This window comes from Sminthopsis crassicaudata, chromosome 2 (assembly GCF_048593235.1).
Source record: "Sminthopsis crassicaudata isolate SCR6 chromosome 2, ASM4859323v1, whole genome shotgun sequence".
Classification (NCBI taxonomy): domain Eukaryota; kingdom Metazoa; phylum Chordata; class Mammalia; order Dasyuromorphia; family Dasyuridae; genus Sminthopsis; species Sminthopsis crassicaudata.
In genome coordinates this window covers 467,862,870-467,879,176 of record NC_133618.1, presented here as the reverse complement: position 1 = coordinate 467,879,176, position 16,307 = coordinate 467,862,870, and the positions used below count along the sequence as shown (strand labels likewise).

The following is a 16,307-nucleotide window of genomic DNA, read 5'->3' as shown; positions in this document are numbered from 1 at the left end:
TGACTTAACTGTATTCTTCTTAAAGGCCTGTACTTTTTATTAGCATGGGTTGAATTCAGAGCATATTTATGCAAACATAAGATTTGGGTGTTACAATTTGAATGTTTCATAATTGGAAATAAATTTGATGTGTATGAATTAAGGTTTGCCTCTGGGAAAATCTGTACCACTTCTGTCACTCATCTCAGCCAAATCGTTTTCCACAAAGTGGAATGTGATATAATAGTAATTCATGTGTGTGTGTGTGTGTGTGTGTGTATACCACTTTAAGATTTATAAAGCATTTTCCTCACAATCACTCTATGAGATAAAAGTATAATTGTTTTCTCCATTTTACGGAGAATGGAAGTATGGCTGAAACATTCACACAAGAGATCTCATTCCATCTTCTCTAGAAGAGTGCCCCCTCTGCAATCCCTGTTCTTTATCTTCAATCTCTCCTTGTTACTGGCTGCTTCCTTACAACTTACTTAAATAAGCCTGTTTCCTCAAGTTCAAAAAACCCTCATTGGTCCACCCATCTCTACTAGTTCCCACCCCGTTTACCCTGCCTTTCATGGCTAACCTCAAGGCCAACATACAGCCTAGCTTCTGACATCATCCTTTCACTGAAAATACCTTCTGCAAAGTTGCCCATGATCACTTAATAGCCAGACCTCTTCCTAATTCTCACCTTCATTGTCTGGGCAGCCTTCAACACTCTCTTCATATTCTCTCCTCTCTAGGATTTCATATCGCTCTTTTCAATTTCTCCCGCCTCACTTATCTTGATGCCTCAGATGAACATTCATCCAGGTCATAACCACTAACATCGAGGCCCAAGCTCTTCTCTTATTTCTCTATACTATTTCACATGGTAATCTCAGCAGTTCCCATGCATTCAAATGACATCTCTGTTGATAATTCTCAAATCTACTTTTAGCCAGCCCTACCTGCTCTGCTGACCTCATCTCATATTTCCAAATGACTACTGAACATCTCAAACCGGATGTCCTTTAGACATCTTATCACAGCCAAAATTAAGCTCACCTTCCCCTCTCTTTTCTATTACTGTTGAAGGTACCATTATCTAAGTCACCCAGGTGAACAAACAAGTTTTTATCCTTGACTTTTTACTCTCTCCCATCCTCCCCATGTAAATTTCATTTTTTTTAAACATCTTTCTTAATATGTCCTACTCTGTGTTGTTTCCCACCTTAGAATAGGGGCTCCTTGAAAACAGGAACTGTCGTTTGTCCTTTGTATCCCCAGCACTTAAAATAATGCCTAGTCCACAGGAGACATTTAATAAATGCTTACTGAATAAAAAGTACTTCCAATCAAACTGAGATTCTCAGCTGTTTTAGTAATCTGACATTTTCTTAATAGCACCAATGTTTTACTTGTAAAAATATCAGTCTGACTAAATGTCATAAGTCATGAGAACCTGAAGTCACATCCTCCCTCACACAATTAGCAATTAGCTAATTGGGTAAATTGTTTTATCTAAAAAAGCCTTAGTTTTCTCAGCTGTAACAAAATAACACCTAATTTTCAAGATTGTTTTAAGGAACAAATAAGCATTTTTCAAACCTTAAAACACCACGTAACTTCCATTATCATTACTACTACTACTGCTGCTGCTGCTGCTGCTGCTGCTCCTGCTCCTGCAGCTGGGCTGCTGCTGCCCAACCAGTTAACCAATTAAATTCATTCAGTAGTCAAAACACAACCATTCTCCTAATAGCCATAGATAATAAATTGGCCTCCAAAAAAAAAGGCCAATATATGCATAATTACTAAGCTCTTGATATTTAGTATTGCCATATTTAAATTAAAAATTAAAACTTTTATTAGCTCTGCTTGAGTCCAAAAAGAGTAAGGGACCCTTTCAAGCAAAAGTTTTTTCATATGTCCTTGTTGTGGATAATATGCTGTTTATATCAAACTCAGCAATGTTAGAGGGCCTTCTCAATGAGATTTTGGCCTTCAAAAGAAAGTCCAACAATTCAAGTTATATTGGTGAGAATGCACATTATCCAAGTTCTAATGAATGGGACAGTTCATTGACTTGGTCCATGGGTACACATCTTGAATAATCACTGCAGACAATGAGATCGTCAGGAATGGAACAGGCAAAGCAAACTAGATCATATTTGGGAAACAGTGCTTTCACAATGACTTCAAACTTCTTACTTCCACAAAAGCTCACTTCTAAATAATATTTCCCCATGAAATGCTATATGGTTACCAATTAGGTACCAACCACTACAATATCAGACAGAGTCAAAATTACACATGACCCAAAAGACAATGGAAAGCAGCATTGTGGGTCTCAACCAAGCTGTAAACTTGTACTTACTACTTGTATGCAAAAAGTAGCATGAAAAATACTATCTACAAAGGGCTTATTTCCAAAATATAGAGAATTGACTCTAATTTATAAGAAATCAAACCATTCTCCAATTGATAGTCAAAGGATATGAACAGACAATTTTCAGATTAAGAAATTGAAATTATTTCTAGCCATATGAAATGATGCTCCAAGTCATTATTAATCAGAGAAATGCAAATTAAGGCAATTCTGAGATACCACTACACACTTGTCAGATTGGCTAGGATGACAGGAAAAGGTAATGCTGAATTTTGGAGAGGATGTGGGAAAACGGGGACATTGATACATTGTTGGTGGAATTGTGAATACATCCAGCCATTCTGGAAAGCAATTTGGAACTATACTCAAAAAGTTATCAAAATGTGCATACCCTTTGATCCATCAGTGTTCCTACTGGGCTTATATCCCAAAGAGATCTTAAACAAGGGAAAGAGACTCACATGTACAAAAATATTTGTGGCAACCCTTTTTGTAGTGGCTAGAAATTGGAAATTGAATGCATGCCCATCAATTGGAGAATGACTGAATAAATTGTGATATATGAATGTTGTGGAATACTATTGTTCTGTAAAAAAAATGATCAGCAGGAGGATTTCAGAAAGGCCTGGAGAGACTTACATGAACTGATGCTGAGTGAAATGAGCAGGACCAGGAGATCTTTATATACTTCAACAACAATACTATATGATGATCAATTCTGATGGACCTGGCTCTCTTCAACAATGAGATAAACCAAATCAGTTCCATTTGTTCAATAATGAAGAGAACCAGCTACACCCAGCAAAAGAACTCTGGGAAATGAGTGTGAATCACAACATAGCATTTCTAATCCTTCTGTTTTTGTCCGGTTGCATTTTTTATTTCCTTCTCAGGTTAATTTTACCTTATTTCTAAGTCCGATTTTTCTTGTGCAGCAAAATAACTGTATGGATAGGCATATGTATATTGTATTTAACATATACTTTAACATATTTAACATGTATTGGTCTACCTGCCATTTGGGGGAGGGGATGGGAGAAAGGAGGGGAAAAGTTGGAACAGAAGGTTTTGCAATTGTCAATGCTGAAAAATTACCCATACATATACCTTGTAAATAAAAAGCTATAATAATAATAATAAAAAAATACTATCTACTACATGAATGCTCATTACATAAGTAAGAGATAAACTATGCATTTCTACTCTCCCATTATTAAAAGAATTAGAGAAAGACTTTCATTATTTTGAAATGTTTTTCTCTGGAGCATTAACAGAAAGACAAAATCACAGAGGATAGGAACATAAAGATGGATTGTGATGTCACTTGCTGGAAGGAGTGCTCATACCAATGAGGTCCCAGATGCATTAAAGTACTGTAGCTTGAATTTAATTTTTAACAGTTCCCTTCTAAAGTTATATGTATTCCATAAAAAGAAAAGTCTGTGAAGGAACAATTTTAAAAATTTTCCTATTTCCTTGCCTTCTTCCATTCCTTTGTCTTATATGAAAGGTAGGATGATGTTTGAAAGGAAGGGCTCCATATAGGTAGTTTTTCTCAACCGAAAAGACTAAGTGTGAATTCAGAAAATTAAGCTATGATAAGAACTCACATTTATAAAACATTCTGCATACATTCATTGTTTTGAGTATCACAACTCTGTATAGAAAGTAGTATGAACATTATTCTCTTCCTTTCATAATAAGACAACTAAAGCTCATGGAGAAATGATTTGTTCAAGGTTATATAATTACAAAGTGACAGTGGTATAACTTTAAACTACCTTTTGATTCTAAAAAACCAATATTCTTTCCATTAAACCAAAATGTCTCTAATAGTGTCTATTTCTATAATCAGAACTAAGTCATACAATTTTCAACAAGTTGAATTGCTTCATATCTTCTGTAATTAAGGAAAATAACTGTGCTAAAAGTGAAACATTCGTCTTCATGATTTTAAAACTAGTAGGAACTTAAAAATCACATAAACCAATACCTCTTCTAACTTATTTTACAGAGCAGGAAATTGAAGCCCGAAAAGGAAACTTAGCCCAAGTCAAGAAGTCAGAAGAACTGGAATTTGAATCCAATTTTCCAACTGGAAATCTCAGGCTGGTGAACATTAAAAGTGGAAGAAAGTTTACTTAGGCATTAGTTACCTAGGCAATCTTCCCCATAGATAAGAGAAGCAAAAGCCCAGAGCTGCAACAAAACATTGGATTTGGAGTCAAAAGATACCTGAATTTGATCTACTTACTAGCTGTGTGATATGGGAATAATCACTAAACCTTGAACCTTGTGCAGTTTCCTCATTCATTATTAGGACCATAATTCTTGTATTATTTGTGCTCTATAAACTTTAAACTGCTATAGAACTATGACCTATAATTAATAATATTCACAGTCACATGGAAAATTAGAGGTAAAGCCAAGACTAGAACTTGGTCTTTTTTATTCCCAGGTCAGTGTTCTTTTTTCCATGATAGTCATGTAGCCTGCCTCTCAAATTCCTTCTTCCAAAACACTTATTTTCAAGTGTTCTTAAGAAAAAAGTAAGTGTGAATTCATGAAGAACAATAATATTTACAACTCAAAAACTTTTCAATGATGCTTATAAGACAAACTACATAATATGATGATGGAAACAAACTCCAGGGAATTAAACTGCTCTCCTTTTTTAATCAGTTTTACAGAATGATATAATACATTAATAATCACATTAGAGACAAGACGAGTTTCCTGTAGGTATACAAGATTGTGCAAGCTCATTAATTTAGATTTATAGAAAGGCTTTACCAGTTTCAGAGAGGAGAGGCAGTACAAAGCTTTTCAGTACAGGAGAAGCACACAATACACAACACAGAATATTCAGCAGAGATGAAGTCTAAAGCCATACAGCCATACTGATGGTTGTTGGCTAGATACAAAACACTCTCTTTTTGAAGTCTGACCTCCTGTTTGGCTACTACCAAGAAAGTCCTGCCATATCATTGGCTATACCACTGGTCTTCAACTGACCACACAACTCTTTGACTTCATTTACATGCAGCTTTCTAAAGAAGAGCAAAGCTATTCTTGACTGAGGACCCATTTCTGGTATTGTTTACATTCTATAATATATTCAGTTATCATTAGTCTGGCAAAGAGCTCCCAAACATTTTGGCATTAGAGGTTTTTCCAAACACCTACTGTCAATCTTTATTTAAAAAAAAAAAAAAAAAACTTCAGCTAAAAAGACTGTTTTTGAAACTGTTCTTTTCAAATTATGGCAGGTATATTTAAAATTCTTCAGAATAATCTTGCTCAAATAAAAGAAACTAAAAATAGGGGAGACACAGACTTTCTCTCAAAAAATGAAGGTGGGAGTAGAGGAGAAGAAACATTTAAACAACACTTTTAAAAATTATACAGCATATCAAGAGTAATAGCTCTAACAATGGGATTCCTGTTGGGCTCTGACAACCCTACAACTCTGGGGCAGTTCTAAGAAGAGCAGTGATACTGGGAAGTCATCCACTCAAGCTCAGGACAAGAGAACACAGAAAACAAATAAAAAAGATATCTCCCTGAGCCAACTGTGTAGGCTGACTGGTTCAGTTTTCTGGTCAATTTCTTAGGTTGACTGGCCAATACAAATATCCACAACTAAGAAGACATGTCAACCTTAGCAAATGCAACCCAAAACCTCTTAAGGTACTAAGGGTGGTTCATGAAGGGCCCTAACTCCAAACCCAGCTTTTATATCATATTGGTTAGTTCTGGTAAATTTGGTCTACAACCAGAGAGAATAATTCCTTTAAAAAAAAAAAAAGACCTAAGGATCTAGTCTTTTTAATACTTAGCATCCTATGAGAGAAAAAGCTTGTTCCTAATGAGAACTACTACCATCATTTGTCATGTAATCAGATGAACAAATTTCTACTCTTTTTCCTTCCACCTATACCTTCATCTAGGGGGAGAAACAACCATTTTTATACATTTCATTGACCTTTGTTTGGAAAAAAAATAATATGTGGCATTCTAAACACAGGTTTATAGCTCCCAAAGCTTTTGTTCCTGTAGCTAAAGATTCTTGTAGCAAAACAGAATAGCAAAACAAAATAGCTGTTGCTATTGTGGTTATTGTTTAGGGAGAGAAGGGGCATTCTTATAGCTTCTTGTTTGGGTTATTTTTTTTTCTTTTTGACTTAGACACTTTCGTGTTCAACTACATGAGGAAAAACAAAATGACCTTCCTATAGCTATATAATATGAAGAATATTTAAAAGTTACATCAGGAAAAGATATCTATGAGTCTGACAAAGCCTACTTTTTAATTACAACTATGGAACAATGTTTTTTATATAAATGGCTTTCAATAATCAGGATTGAGAGGTTTTGTAGTTGTTTGTTGGGTTTTTTTGGGCGGGAGGGGGTTAGGAAACAGATTAACAGATCTTTTTTGAAATCCTGATATAAACCATAAAGAGAAAACTCCTTTTACAGAAGGACTGGAAAACCCAAAATCTTTAATTATGTTTCTTTTACTCAATTTTTAGAAGCAGTAAAAGTCAGTTTTGTTTTCTTTTCAAGTGGGAAAAAAATTAGAACTATAAAAGAGGTCTAGAAATCATACTAACCAAACCCATCATTTTACAGATGAAGAAACTAAAGCCTAGAGAGAAATGATTCCCTAAAGACTAACAGTTGCTAAATAGAAGTATCAGGATTGAAATACCAGTCTTCTAATTCTAATTCAATGCTTTCTCTACAAGATTAATTTTGCAAGACTCCAGTGTGAATCAGTGTCCCAACTTAATACCCACTGTGAACTCATTCAATGTGGAAAAATGAGGTTCTAAGTTCTTTCACACTAATAGTCCATTTTAAGTTATTGGAAGAAAAGTCAGTACAAATCTTCAAAGCATATATTACATTACTATTACAAACCCATACTACTTCTTTTCCCTTCCCCTCAAAACACACACACACACACACACACACACACACTAACCAACCTGTACTGACTCCCATGCTTAAATATCAATAAAATAACAAAATCTGACACTGAACACAATTAGGTCATTGTTGATCTGAAATAATTCTTGTCTGTGAAGTTTCTAGAATGAACATGTTAACTATTTCTTGAATGAGGTCTCTAATACTAATGTGCCAAAAGCCTCCCCTGCTAGGACTAAGAGTATTGTCATCATCTCTATCACAAATGAAAAAAAAATGTATAGCCACAGAAACTGAACTTCTATGGTATGCTTACTATGGGTTCAAGCATTTGCATAACTAAAATAGACAGCTACTAAATAAGGCAAATTCTATTGCTCCAGAACTTTAATACTAAGTCTCCAGTCAAAGTTATAAAGAGATGAAATCTTTACCCCATTCTCCACTCTCTCTCCAAAGCAATAACTTTTATGTAAGTTCATTTCTGAATCTAATTTTCACGTTGATGACAGAGAACAGATTTTAACAGTCCCTGGGACAAGGGAGCAGTCAATGCACAAAGAAACAAATATTTTTCATTAAATTATCAAAATCAAATACCATTACAATTGACTTTTTAAATACCAATGGAAATAAGTTGACCAGCTGAATCTTAGAAATCTTATCATACAAATATGTTTGGGTTTTTTCGTTTGTTTTTTGGTAATAGAATACATAACAGATTTTGACCTACAAAAAACAAAGGCAACTGTGATAGGCACAGCCTAGAAAACAGTATACTGTACACATTTGTATTTTGTTGATTTTTTAAAAACTTAAATGAAGGATGAAAGTTTAGGAGTATTAGTTTAACGTGTTCACCCATTAAAAGCAAACATCTAACTCTACACCTACTTCTACATAACTTGATATCTTCAAGTATATGAACAGAAAAAGGAGAAGGGTAGAATAAAGTCATTTTCCCTCAGTATTTTAGAAATGTCAAACAGCACATCCTAAAGAAAGAGAACAGACTGTATCTTTCCTTACTCATGAAAGGCTACCTATTACATCCTTATCCAACTGCAAGCAATAAAAATGCTTTAGGGAACAAGGTGGTACTATTAGCATTAAGAAGCTGACTCAGCTCTCCATTATGTAAAAGAACTAGTATTTCCATTATGTAAAAGAAGTGATTATTATCTATACTGAGAAATAACACAAGTACAAAATAAAACCAGCCAGTGATCACTTATATACAAGACATGTGCTTAATGCTGTCAAGGTCCTGCTTGGTCAACTTCTCAGGCACCAAGGACAATCTGTCAGCTTAATCATCTAAATGAAAAGAAAGCCACATTTTACTAGAAGAAAGGAGAAAATAATAGAAATCTGCCCAAATACCCTGACATGGTGCCTATTTATGAATATATATGTATGTGTGTATATATATATATATATATATGTTATATATACATATATATAAAATATATATATATTTTTATAAGGACAGTGTGATTTGTTAAAATATTTTATGACTATTAAAACCTGCACCACTAGAGCAGACAATACAAAGAACACTTAGTAAAAAAAACGCCATTCACTGAATCCCCTGGCGTATGCATTCAATGTGAATAATCAATCAAAACATATATTACAATTTAAGGTTCATAAGGAGCTCTGTCTGAGATTTGTACAGTATACACAATATTTCAGAAGAAAAATATTACAATAAGGTATCTGATATTTACTATTCCTTTCTATAGTCAGTGCTTATCTCTAGACACAGTCCATTTATTTTATAAGCAAATTCCCAAACCTTCATGGTGAAAGATCCAAAAATTGACACTTGCTATCAACTGTAGCACTGAATGCATCAAACTCTTGGAAAGTTCAATAAACTACATTGTATTTTAATAAATATTTATGTTTTTTTGTTTAAGCTCAGCTTAGGTTCCTTTGAGGAAACCATATCACAACAGGGTAATGACATAACCTACTGTCAAGACACAGAAGTTCCTTGTTTATGAAAGTCAGAAGATGTCCATAGTACAACAAATATAAATATTTATATTTACATGTCCTTCTCAGCTTCTCAATTTAGGTATACAGACTTAGATATAATGCCACTAATGTTTCAAATATTATAAACCTTCAAGTTCAGAGGGTGTTTTCTTGTCAATACTAGATATCTTAAAAGAGGTGACCTGGTCCTTTTTTTTTTTTTTTTTTTTTTTTTTTTTATGAAAAGGAAAGAATAGCTATTCATGAATGATGACCTAGGAATTTTCCCAAGAGGTTTTTATATTCCAAAATACCTGAAAAATGTGGTCCCTTTTTGCAGCTCTACTTAGAATGGGGAAAATAAAATATGCAACCCAGAAATGGGAATAGTGGGGGGAAAACAAAGAAAGAAAACCTGCTAGTTATCTCATTAATCTGTTTAGTAAAGATCTGGTTGAAAATGCCTGAACTCTGTACAATATACAAGGACAATTTTCAGCCTGCTAAGCAGCTGGTGAATATTATTTAAGAAATTCTGCTCTCCTTAACAGTCTGCCTGCCAAAGCAGGCTTCAGAGTAGGTCACTTCCGGTCATCAATGGTTTTAATGAATTCAACTGCTGCTGTGAATTGCATCCACCAATATGATTCTTCTCCAGATAGACAGTTAGCATAAAAGCTACTGATGTACTGAACGGTAGACAGTAAACAGGGTGGGTTTGCCTGGAGGAAAAACAACAAATACAAATTAATCTAAAGATTAAACCAATAGGTCTTTAGCACTTAAAGAATTATGACATGCTTCTCCCCACAATTATTTTGTCAAGAAGGCTAAATATACCCAAGCCAAAGACACCCCCCCCATGGTTGTTTTTCTTTTTCTTTCTATTCAAGTAATCAAGTGGTACAGTAAATAGGTGCCAAACCAGAAATGTGGACAACTCAAGTTCAAATCTGACCTCAGACACTTACTAGTTGTGTGACCTTAAGCAAGTTACTTAGGACTGCTTGAATTTCCTCATCTGTAAAATGGAGAAAAGAACAAAACCTACCTCCCAGGCTTCTCATGTGGACTAAATAAGATATTTGTCAAGTGCACAGCATAATGTTGAGCATATAATAAGAGTTATATACAATTAGGTATTATTAAAATTATTAACTTATTGTTATTGTTACTTCATAAACAAAATCCAGATGGATTTTTTCCTCTCTGTTAAAAATAGTTTTCCACATGGTTTAAAAAAACAACTTCAGAAGTAGAAGAAGAGACAGGTGTGCCTAGAGAGGTCAACTAAAAATGACAAGGAAGATGTCATAAGAGGTCACTTTACTAAGTATTTCTGCTGGACTTTTTCTCTGTTACACAGGAGAGTTAAATCTGCTCCCTGCCCTCCCCAAAAATTCCCATGTTGCAAAGATGACAGGAATGAAAGATTCATTTTTTAAGACAATCTGGGGATGTTAGTGGATTACAAGCTCTATGAGCGATATTAAACTTATGTCACTGGCCAAAAATCAAAAAAAGCTAATAGGGCCTTATCCTCCATTAAGAGGAACAGCAACTAGCAAAGAACTAAGGAGGTTTTTCTATTCTGCCCAAATAAGAGAACAGAGGGAGTTCAGTATTAAGGTAAAGTGAACTTTAGGAAGTTCACTGGTAAAGTTTCAGGAGGAAGACAATCACAATAGTAAAGGGTTTTGTGATTGCACCTTACAAAAATCTACTGAAGGAAATTATAAGATTGAGTCTGGTGGAAAGAGAATTTAGGGATAACACAGATGTTTTTAAGTAAATGAAAGGCTTTACTGCAAAAGAAGGAAGAGATGTTGTCTTTAGGGAAATAGGTGAAGTTGTAAAAGTTGTAAAAAGGAAAATTTGGGGTTGATGAAAAGCTTCTTAACACTAAATAGAATGAGCCACTTAAATATATTTCTCCTCATTAAAAGTGGTCAAGCAAAAATTAGATGATTACTTGGGAATTATATAATAGAAATACTTTTCAAAGTCCCTTTTTATCTCTAACATTTTGGGCTCTTCTTATCTCCTTTCCAAAATTAGGTGGCTTCAGCTTATCTCACTGGCAGTTATGCATCTATGTACCCTAAAAAAAGGATTCTTTTCCTAGGCCCAACAATGAGCTAAGCTCACTTTTCTGTGTTCAGACCAATGAATGAATTATCCTCTAATTCTTCCTTCTCATGTAGTTTAGGTTCATAAAAGAAAAAAAGTACACTTTAGCCTTCCCTCTTCCCCAGTAAATTATGGATAGAGACAAGGTACCACAGAAGTTGTGGGACACTAAAACTAAGCTAAGCAAAAATTGGATAATAAACTATTAGGAAAGAAAGGCTTTTCACTCCAAGCTAAACATTTAGATTACTACTCATTTTTATGAAGGAGCCTGGGTGCAGCTAGATGGCACAGTGGATAGAGCACAGGCCCTAAAATCAAGAGCTCCTCAGTACTAATCCAGCCTCAGATATGGAACATTTACTAATTGAGTGAAACTGGGCAAGTTACTTAACCCAAACTGCCTTGCAAATAAAGCCTCTTAAATTCTGGTCCTTCTAGTGTTAAGCAAACAGAACAAAGAATAAATCATATAGTTTATACATTACCACAGCATGTACAAATACTACCACTGAAATCTAAATACCAAATGATTCTTTCTAAAAAATAAATACACCAACATAAACATTCTAAAATGTAAAAATCAAAGTGACAGCAAACATTATGATTATCTATGCCCTAGAGTTTAAAGTAACAAATAATTACATTCCTAAGATGAGAGATCTAATATATTCATCTAATATATTCAATATAATGTGTGGCAAATTGTACAAAAGAATATTAGGTATGTGAATTACCAAAGGCATCAAAATATAAAATAAGAATTAGATGTTTATCCATGTCATAGATTCTGACACTGTTTTAGAAAGAAAGAATGTTTAGTCAGGAATCTAGACTTCCCATCCTTTTTTCCCCCCCCTGAAAGGTCTTGTCATTTAACTTCTGTATAATTAGGGACTCTGTCCCTGTGAACAAGAGGCAAAATGTCTTTGAAAGCAAATTGGAACCTGAAACTTGTGAATGTGGGCTAATTTTTTTTTTTTACTAGCAACATATAAATTGAATGACAATCCAATGAGATTGTCAAAGTACATGGTGCTTTGTAAAGAGCAAATTTTATCTTCATTTGTAACCTTCCTATTACCCAACTTCTATAGCTTAACATACTCACTATGTTATTATTCTATTTAACAGTGATAATTGAGTGGCCTTTATCATAAAAGAGATTATCAATGACACAAAAACCATAAAATGATTCAAGCTAATTATGTAGTGAGAGTGCAAGAAAAAAAGGCAGCTTAATGCTGCTGCACATGTATCCTCAAAATACGAAAAGAAACAAAGGAAAGTGTATATGGCATTAAGTGGCTTATCAAAGTAAGACTTACAGAAAGATATGGACAAAATTCCTACCACAAAAGAAGGCAAGAAGAGGCTATGATCTGCATCAGTAAAATAATCAATCTCATCAATGATACCATAAATTTATGGAAAAATATAAGTAGCTAACTCACCTTTATCAAAACAAACACCAAAACAGGAACAAAATCATCTGCTCCAGGGACTGAATCTTCATTGGCCAGACTTAGCAAGTTCATAATTGTGGAGCACATTCTCAGGATACACTGTACTTTGTCCCTGGGAGTCTTATAAGCACTTATTGTGCGGATTTCAGATTGTGCAGATGGCCATGGTGCCTCCCGAAGATAGACCTAAAGGGGAGAAGAGATTCATACATTAGCCTAAAAAAGACCCACCACCAGCAAAACACAATGGAAGACTATAGTGTACAAATGCCATTTTCACATCAGTAACTCTTAACAAGTACAGAAGAAAAAAAAATTTAATTGCCAGAGCAAAGGAGATGTGCTTTCTTTGTAAAAACATTTCTATGAAAATTAGCTTTAAAATCATACCAGGTGACAGAATTTCAGATTTGAAAGAAACTTCAAAGATGATCTAAAATATATCTAGTCCTTTCCTGAAGTAAGAATTCATTCTATAACCAAAGTCATCTATAGTCATATGAAAAAAATGCTCTAAATCATTACTGATTAGATAAATACAAATTAAGACAACTTTGAGGTACCACCTCACATCTATCTGACTGACTAAGATGAAAGAAAGGAAAGACAATAAGAATGTGAGAAAATTGGTACATTAATGTATTGTTGCTGGAACTGTGAACTGATTCAGCCATTCTGGAGAGCAATTTGGAACTATGCCCAAAGAGCTATAAAACTGTAGAAAAACAAAAATCCTTTGATCCAACAGTGACACTACTGGATTTGTATCCCAAAGAGATCATAAAAAAGGGAAAAAGACTCACTTGTGCAAAAATGTAGCATCTGTTTTTATAATCTGATTTTATTTTTTTTCTCAATAGTATTTTATTTTTTCCAAATATATAGTTTTTGACATTCATTTTTGTAAGAATCTGTGTTTCATTAATGAAAAAAAATGTAAATGATAGTGGCCTAACTATGCCAGATCTAAAACTATATTATAAAGTTCCAGTCATCAAAACCATTTGGTGCTAGCTAAGAAATAAAGAGTACTGAAATCGGTGGAATAGATTAGGTTCACCTGACACAAAAGTTACTAACTAGAGTAACCTAGTATTTGATAAACCCAAAAACTTCAGCTTCTGGAGTTTCACTATTTAACAAAATTGAACAAATTCACTATTTGACAAAAATTGCAGAAAAACTGCAAGGAAAACTGAAAAATAGTATGGCAGAAACTAGGCACTGACCAACACCTAACATCTTATACCAAGATAAGGTCAAAATGGGTTCATGATTTAGACAGAAAGGGTGATACTACAAACAAATTAGTTAAACAAGGGATAGTTTGTGACCAAAGAAGAACTAGAAAACATTAAGAAATGCAAAATGGATAATTTTGTTTACATTTTTATATCCAGTATTTCTGATAAAGGCTCATTTCTAAAATATATTTAAAAATTGACTCAAATTTATAAGAATTCAGAATAACTAAAAATGACTTTAATTTCTCTATCTGAAAACTATTTCTTCATATGACCATTTATCAATTGTGGAATGGCTGTATTCTTTCTGTTTTTATTTTATTAGCTCCCATAGATTTTTTTGTTTATTTTTAATTTTTTTGAATGCAGGAAAGATCTATTTTACATTCTCGAAAAAACAGATGCCTAGTTTAGTTACTTAACTCCAACGGCCACACTAAAAACAAACAAAAAAACCCAATAAACTATGTTGGATTGATTATGTCTATGAGAGGAATTTGAGAGAGAGGGAGAAAAATTTGGTTTTGTAAGAGTGAATGTTGAAAACTATCTTTGGGGGCAGCTAGTTGGTGCAGTGGATAGAGCACCAACCCTGAGGCAGGAGAACCTGAGTTCAAATCTGGTCTCAGACACTTAATACTTCCTAGCTGTGTGACCCTGGGCAAGTCACTTACCCCCAATTGCCTCAGCAAAAAAAACCCAACAACAACAACAAAAAAAACCCCCATTATCTTTGCCATGTATGTGGAAAAATAAAAAAATTATTTAAAAAGAGAGAGAGAGAGAGAAACAAATAAATGGGCAAAAAAAATAAAAATAAAAATTTGTCATTTGCATCCAAGAAAGAACTAGTTTCCCCTTTTTTGTAGTTTTTTTCTTTTGTTTTGATTTATCTTTTACAATATGACTAATATGGAAATATGTTTAAAATTATTGTACATATATAATCTATATCAGATTGCTTGCTATTTGGGGGAAGAGAAAGGGAGGAAGGAAGAGAAGGATGAAGGGGGAAAGGGAAGAAAAGGAAGGAGAAAAAATTTGGAACTCAAAACCTTACAAAAGTGAATACTGAAAACTACAATATCCCTCAGTGATGGTTGGCCAGCCTTTGCTTAAAGATTTCTAATAAGATGCATTCTCTTTCATAACAATCCATTCCATTCTAGGATAATTCTAATTTGGGGAAAGTTTTCATTACTTTTAATTAAAATCTGCCTCTATAAAATTCTTCACAATTGTTCCTATTTATGCCCCATGGAATTGGAATCAAACAAAATAAATTTAATAACTCTTCCACATATAATTCATAAATATGGCAGTTGTGTTCATAAGTTTATCCTATTCCAAGCTAATTCACTTATAACTCTTCATAACTCAATTTGGAGTTTTCTTGACAAAAACACAGGGGTAGTTTGTCATTTCGTCCTGCAAATCATTTGACAAATGAGCAAAGTGAGGCAAACAGGGTTAAGAGTCTTGCCCAAGGTTATAGAGCTATTAAGTATCTGAGGCTACATTTGAATTCAAGTTTTCCTTATTCCAGCCCAGCGTTCTCTATCTACTACACCACTGAGCTGCTCTCTCAAGCTAAACAAATCTTTAAATACTTGCTAAGTCCTTAGTCCTCTCTCTTATCACTTCAGTTTTGGTCTAAACAGGTCACAGGACAAAACTACAATCACTTGCTTCTTTTTCTTTTTCCAATAAATGATAATTTAAGTCCCTACTAAGTGGGGACTGTCATATGTATTAGGACTATAAAAACAATCAAAATAGTCTTCACTTAAAGAAACTAATATTTCATTTAAAAAAGGGGGGGAGGGGAAAGAGAGAGAAAGAAAGGGGTAGAGAAAAAATGAATATAATTTTAGAGCAGAGATAATTATAAACTGAGTGGATTAGGAAAGGACTCATGAAGGTGGTTCCTGAGTAGAATTTTGAAGGAAGCTGGAGATTTCAACAAGTTGTTGTGAGAAGAGGGTAAATTCCAGGCCTAGAGGACAGTCTATATGAAAGCACAAAAAATTCAAAATGGACTAAGGATGTAGAAGGAATAATGAAAGGGTAAGAGTGGGAGGATAGTAGTATTAGGACACAAAAAGGAGTAATCTGCAAGAAGTGTAGAAAAGTAGGGGGGCACTAGGTTATAAAGGACTTTAAAGACCAAGGAGAAGAATATGCATTTTTATTGTA

The 16,307-nt window shown here is 34.0% G+C and overlaps 1 protein-coding gene across 7 annotated transcripts in view; it reads right to left on the bottom strand.

Annotated features, from left to right (window-relative positions):
• Positions 1-9,693: 9,693 nt before the first annotated feature.
• GAPVD1 (GTPase activating protein and VPS9 domains 1) overlaps positions 9,694-16,307 on the bottom strand; it is an 83,001-nt gene continuing 76,387 nt past the window's right edge. For all 7 annotated transcript variants that reach the window (XM_074293084.1, XM_074293090.1, XM_074293083.1 and 4 more), the window contains 2 exons: positions 12,856-13,053; positions 9,694-9,993 (listed from right to left, as the gene is read on the bottom strand). In XM_074293084.1, the coding sequence (XP_074149185.1) occupies positions 9,853-9,993; positions 12,856-13,053 (339 nt within the window). In that variant the 3' untranslated portion in view covers positions 9,694-9,852. The remainder of the gene's footprint in view (positions 9,994-12,855; positions 13,054-16,307) is intronic.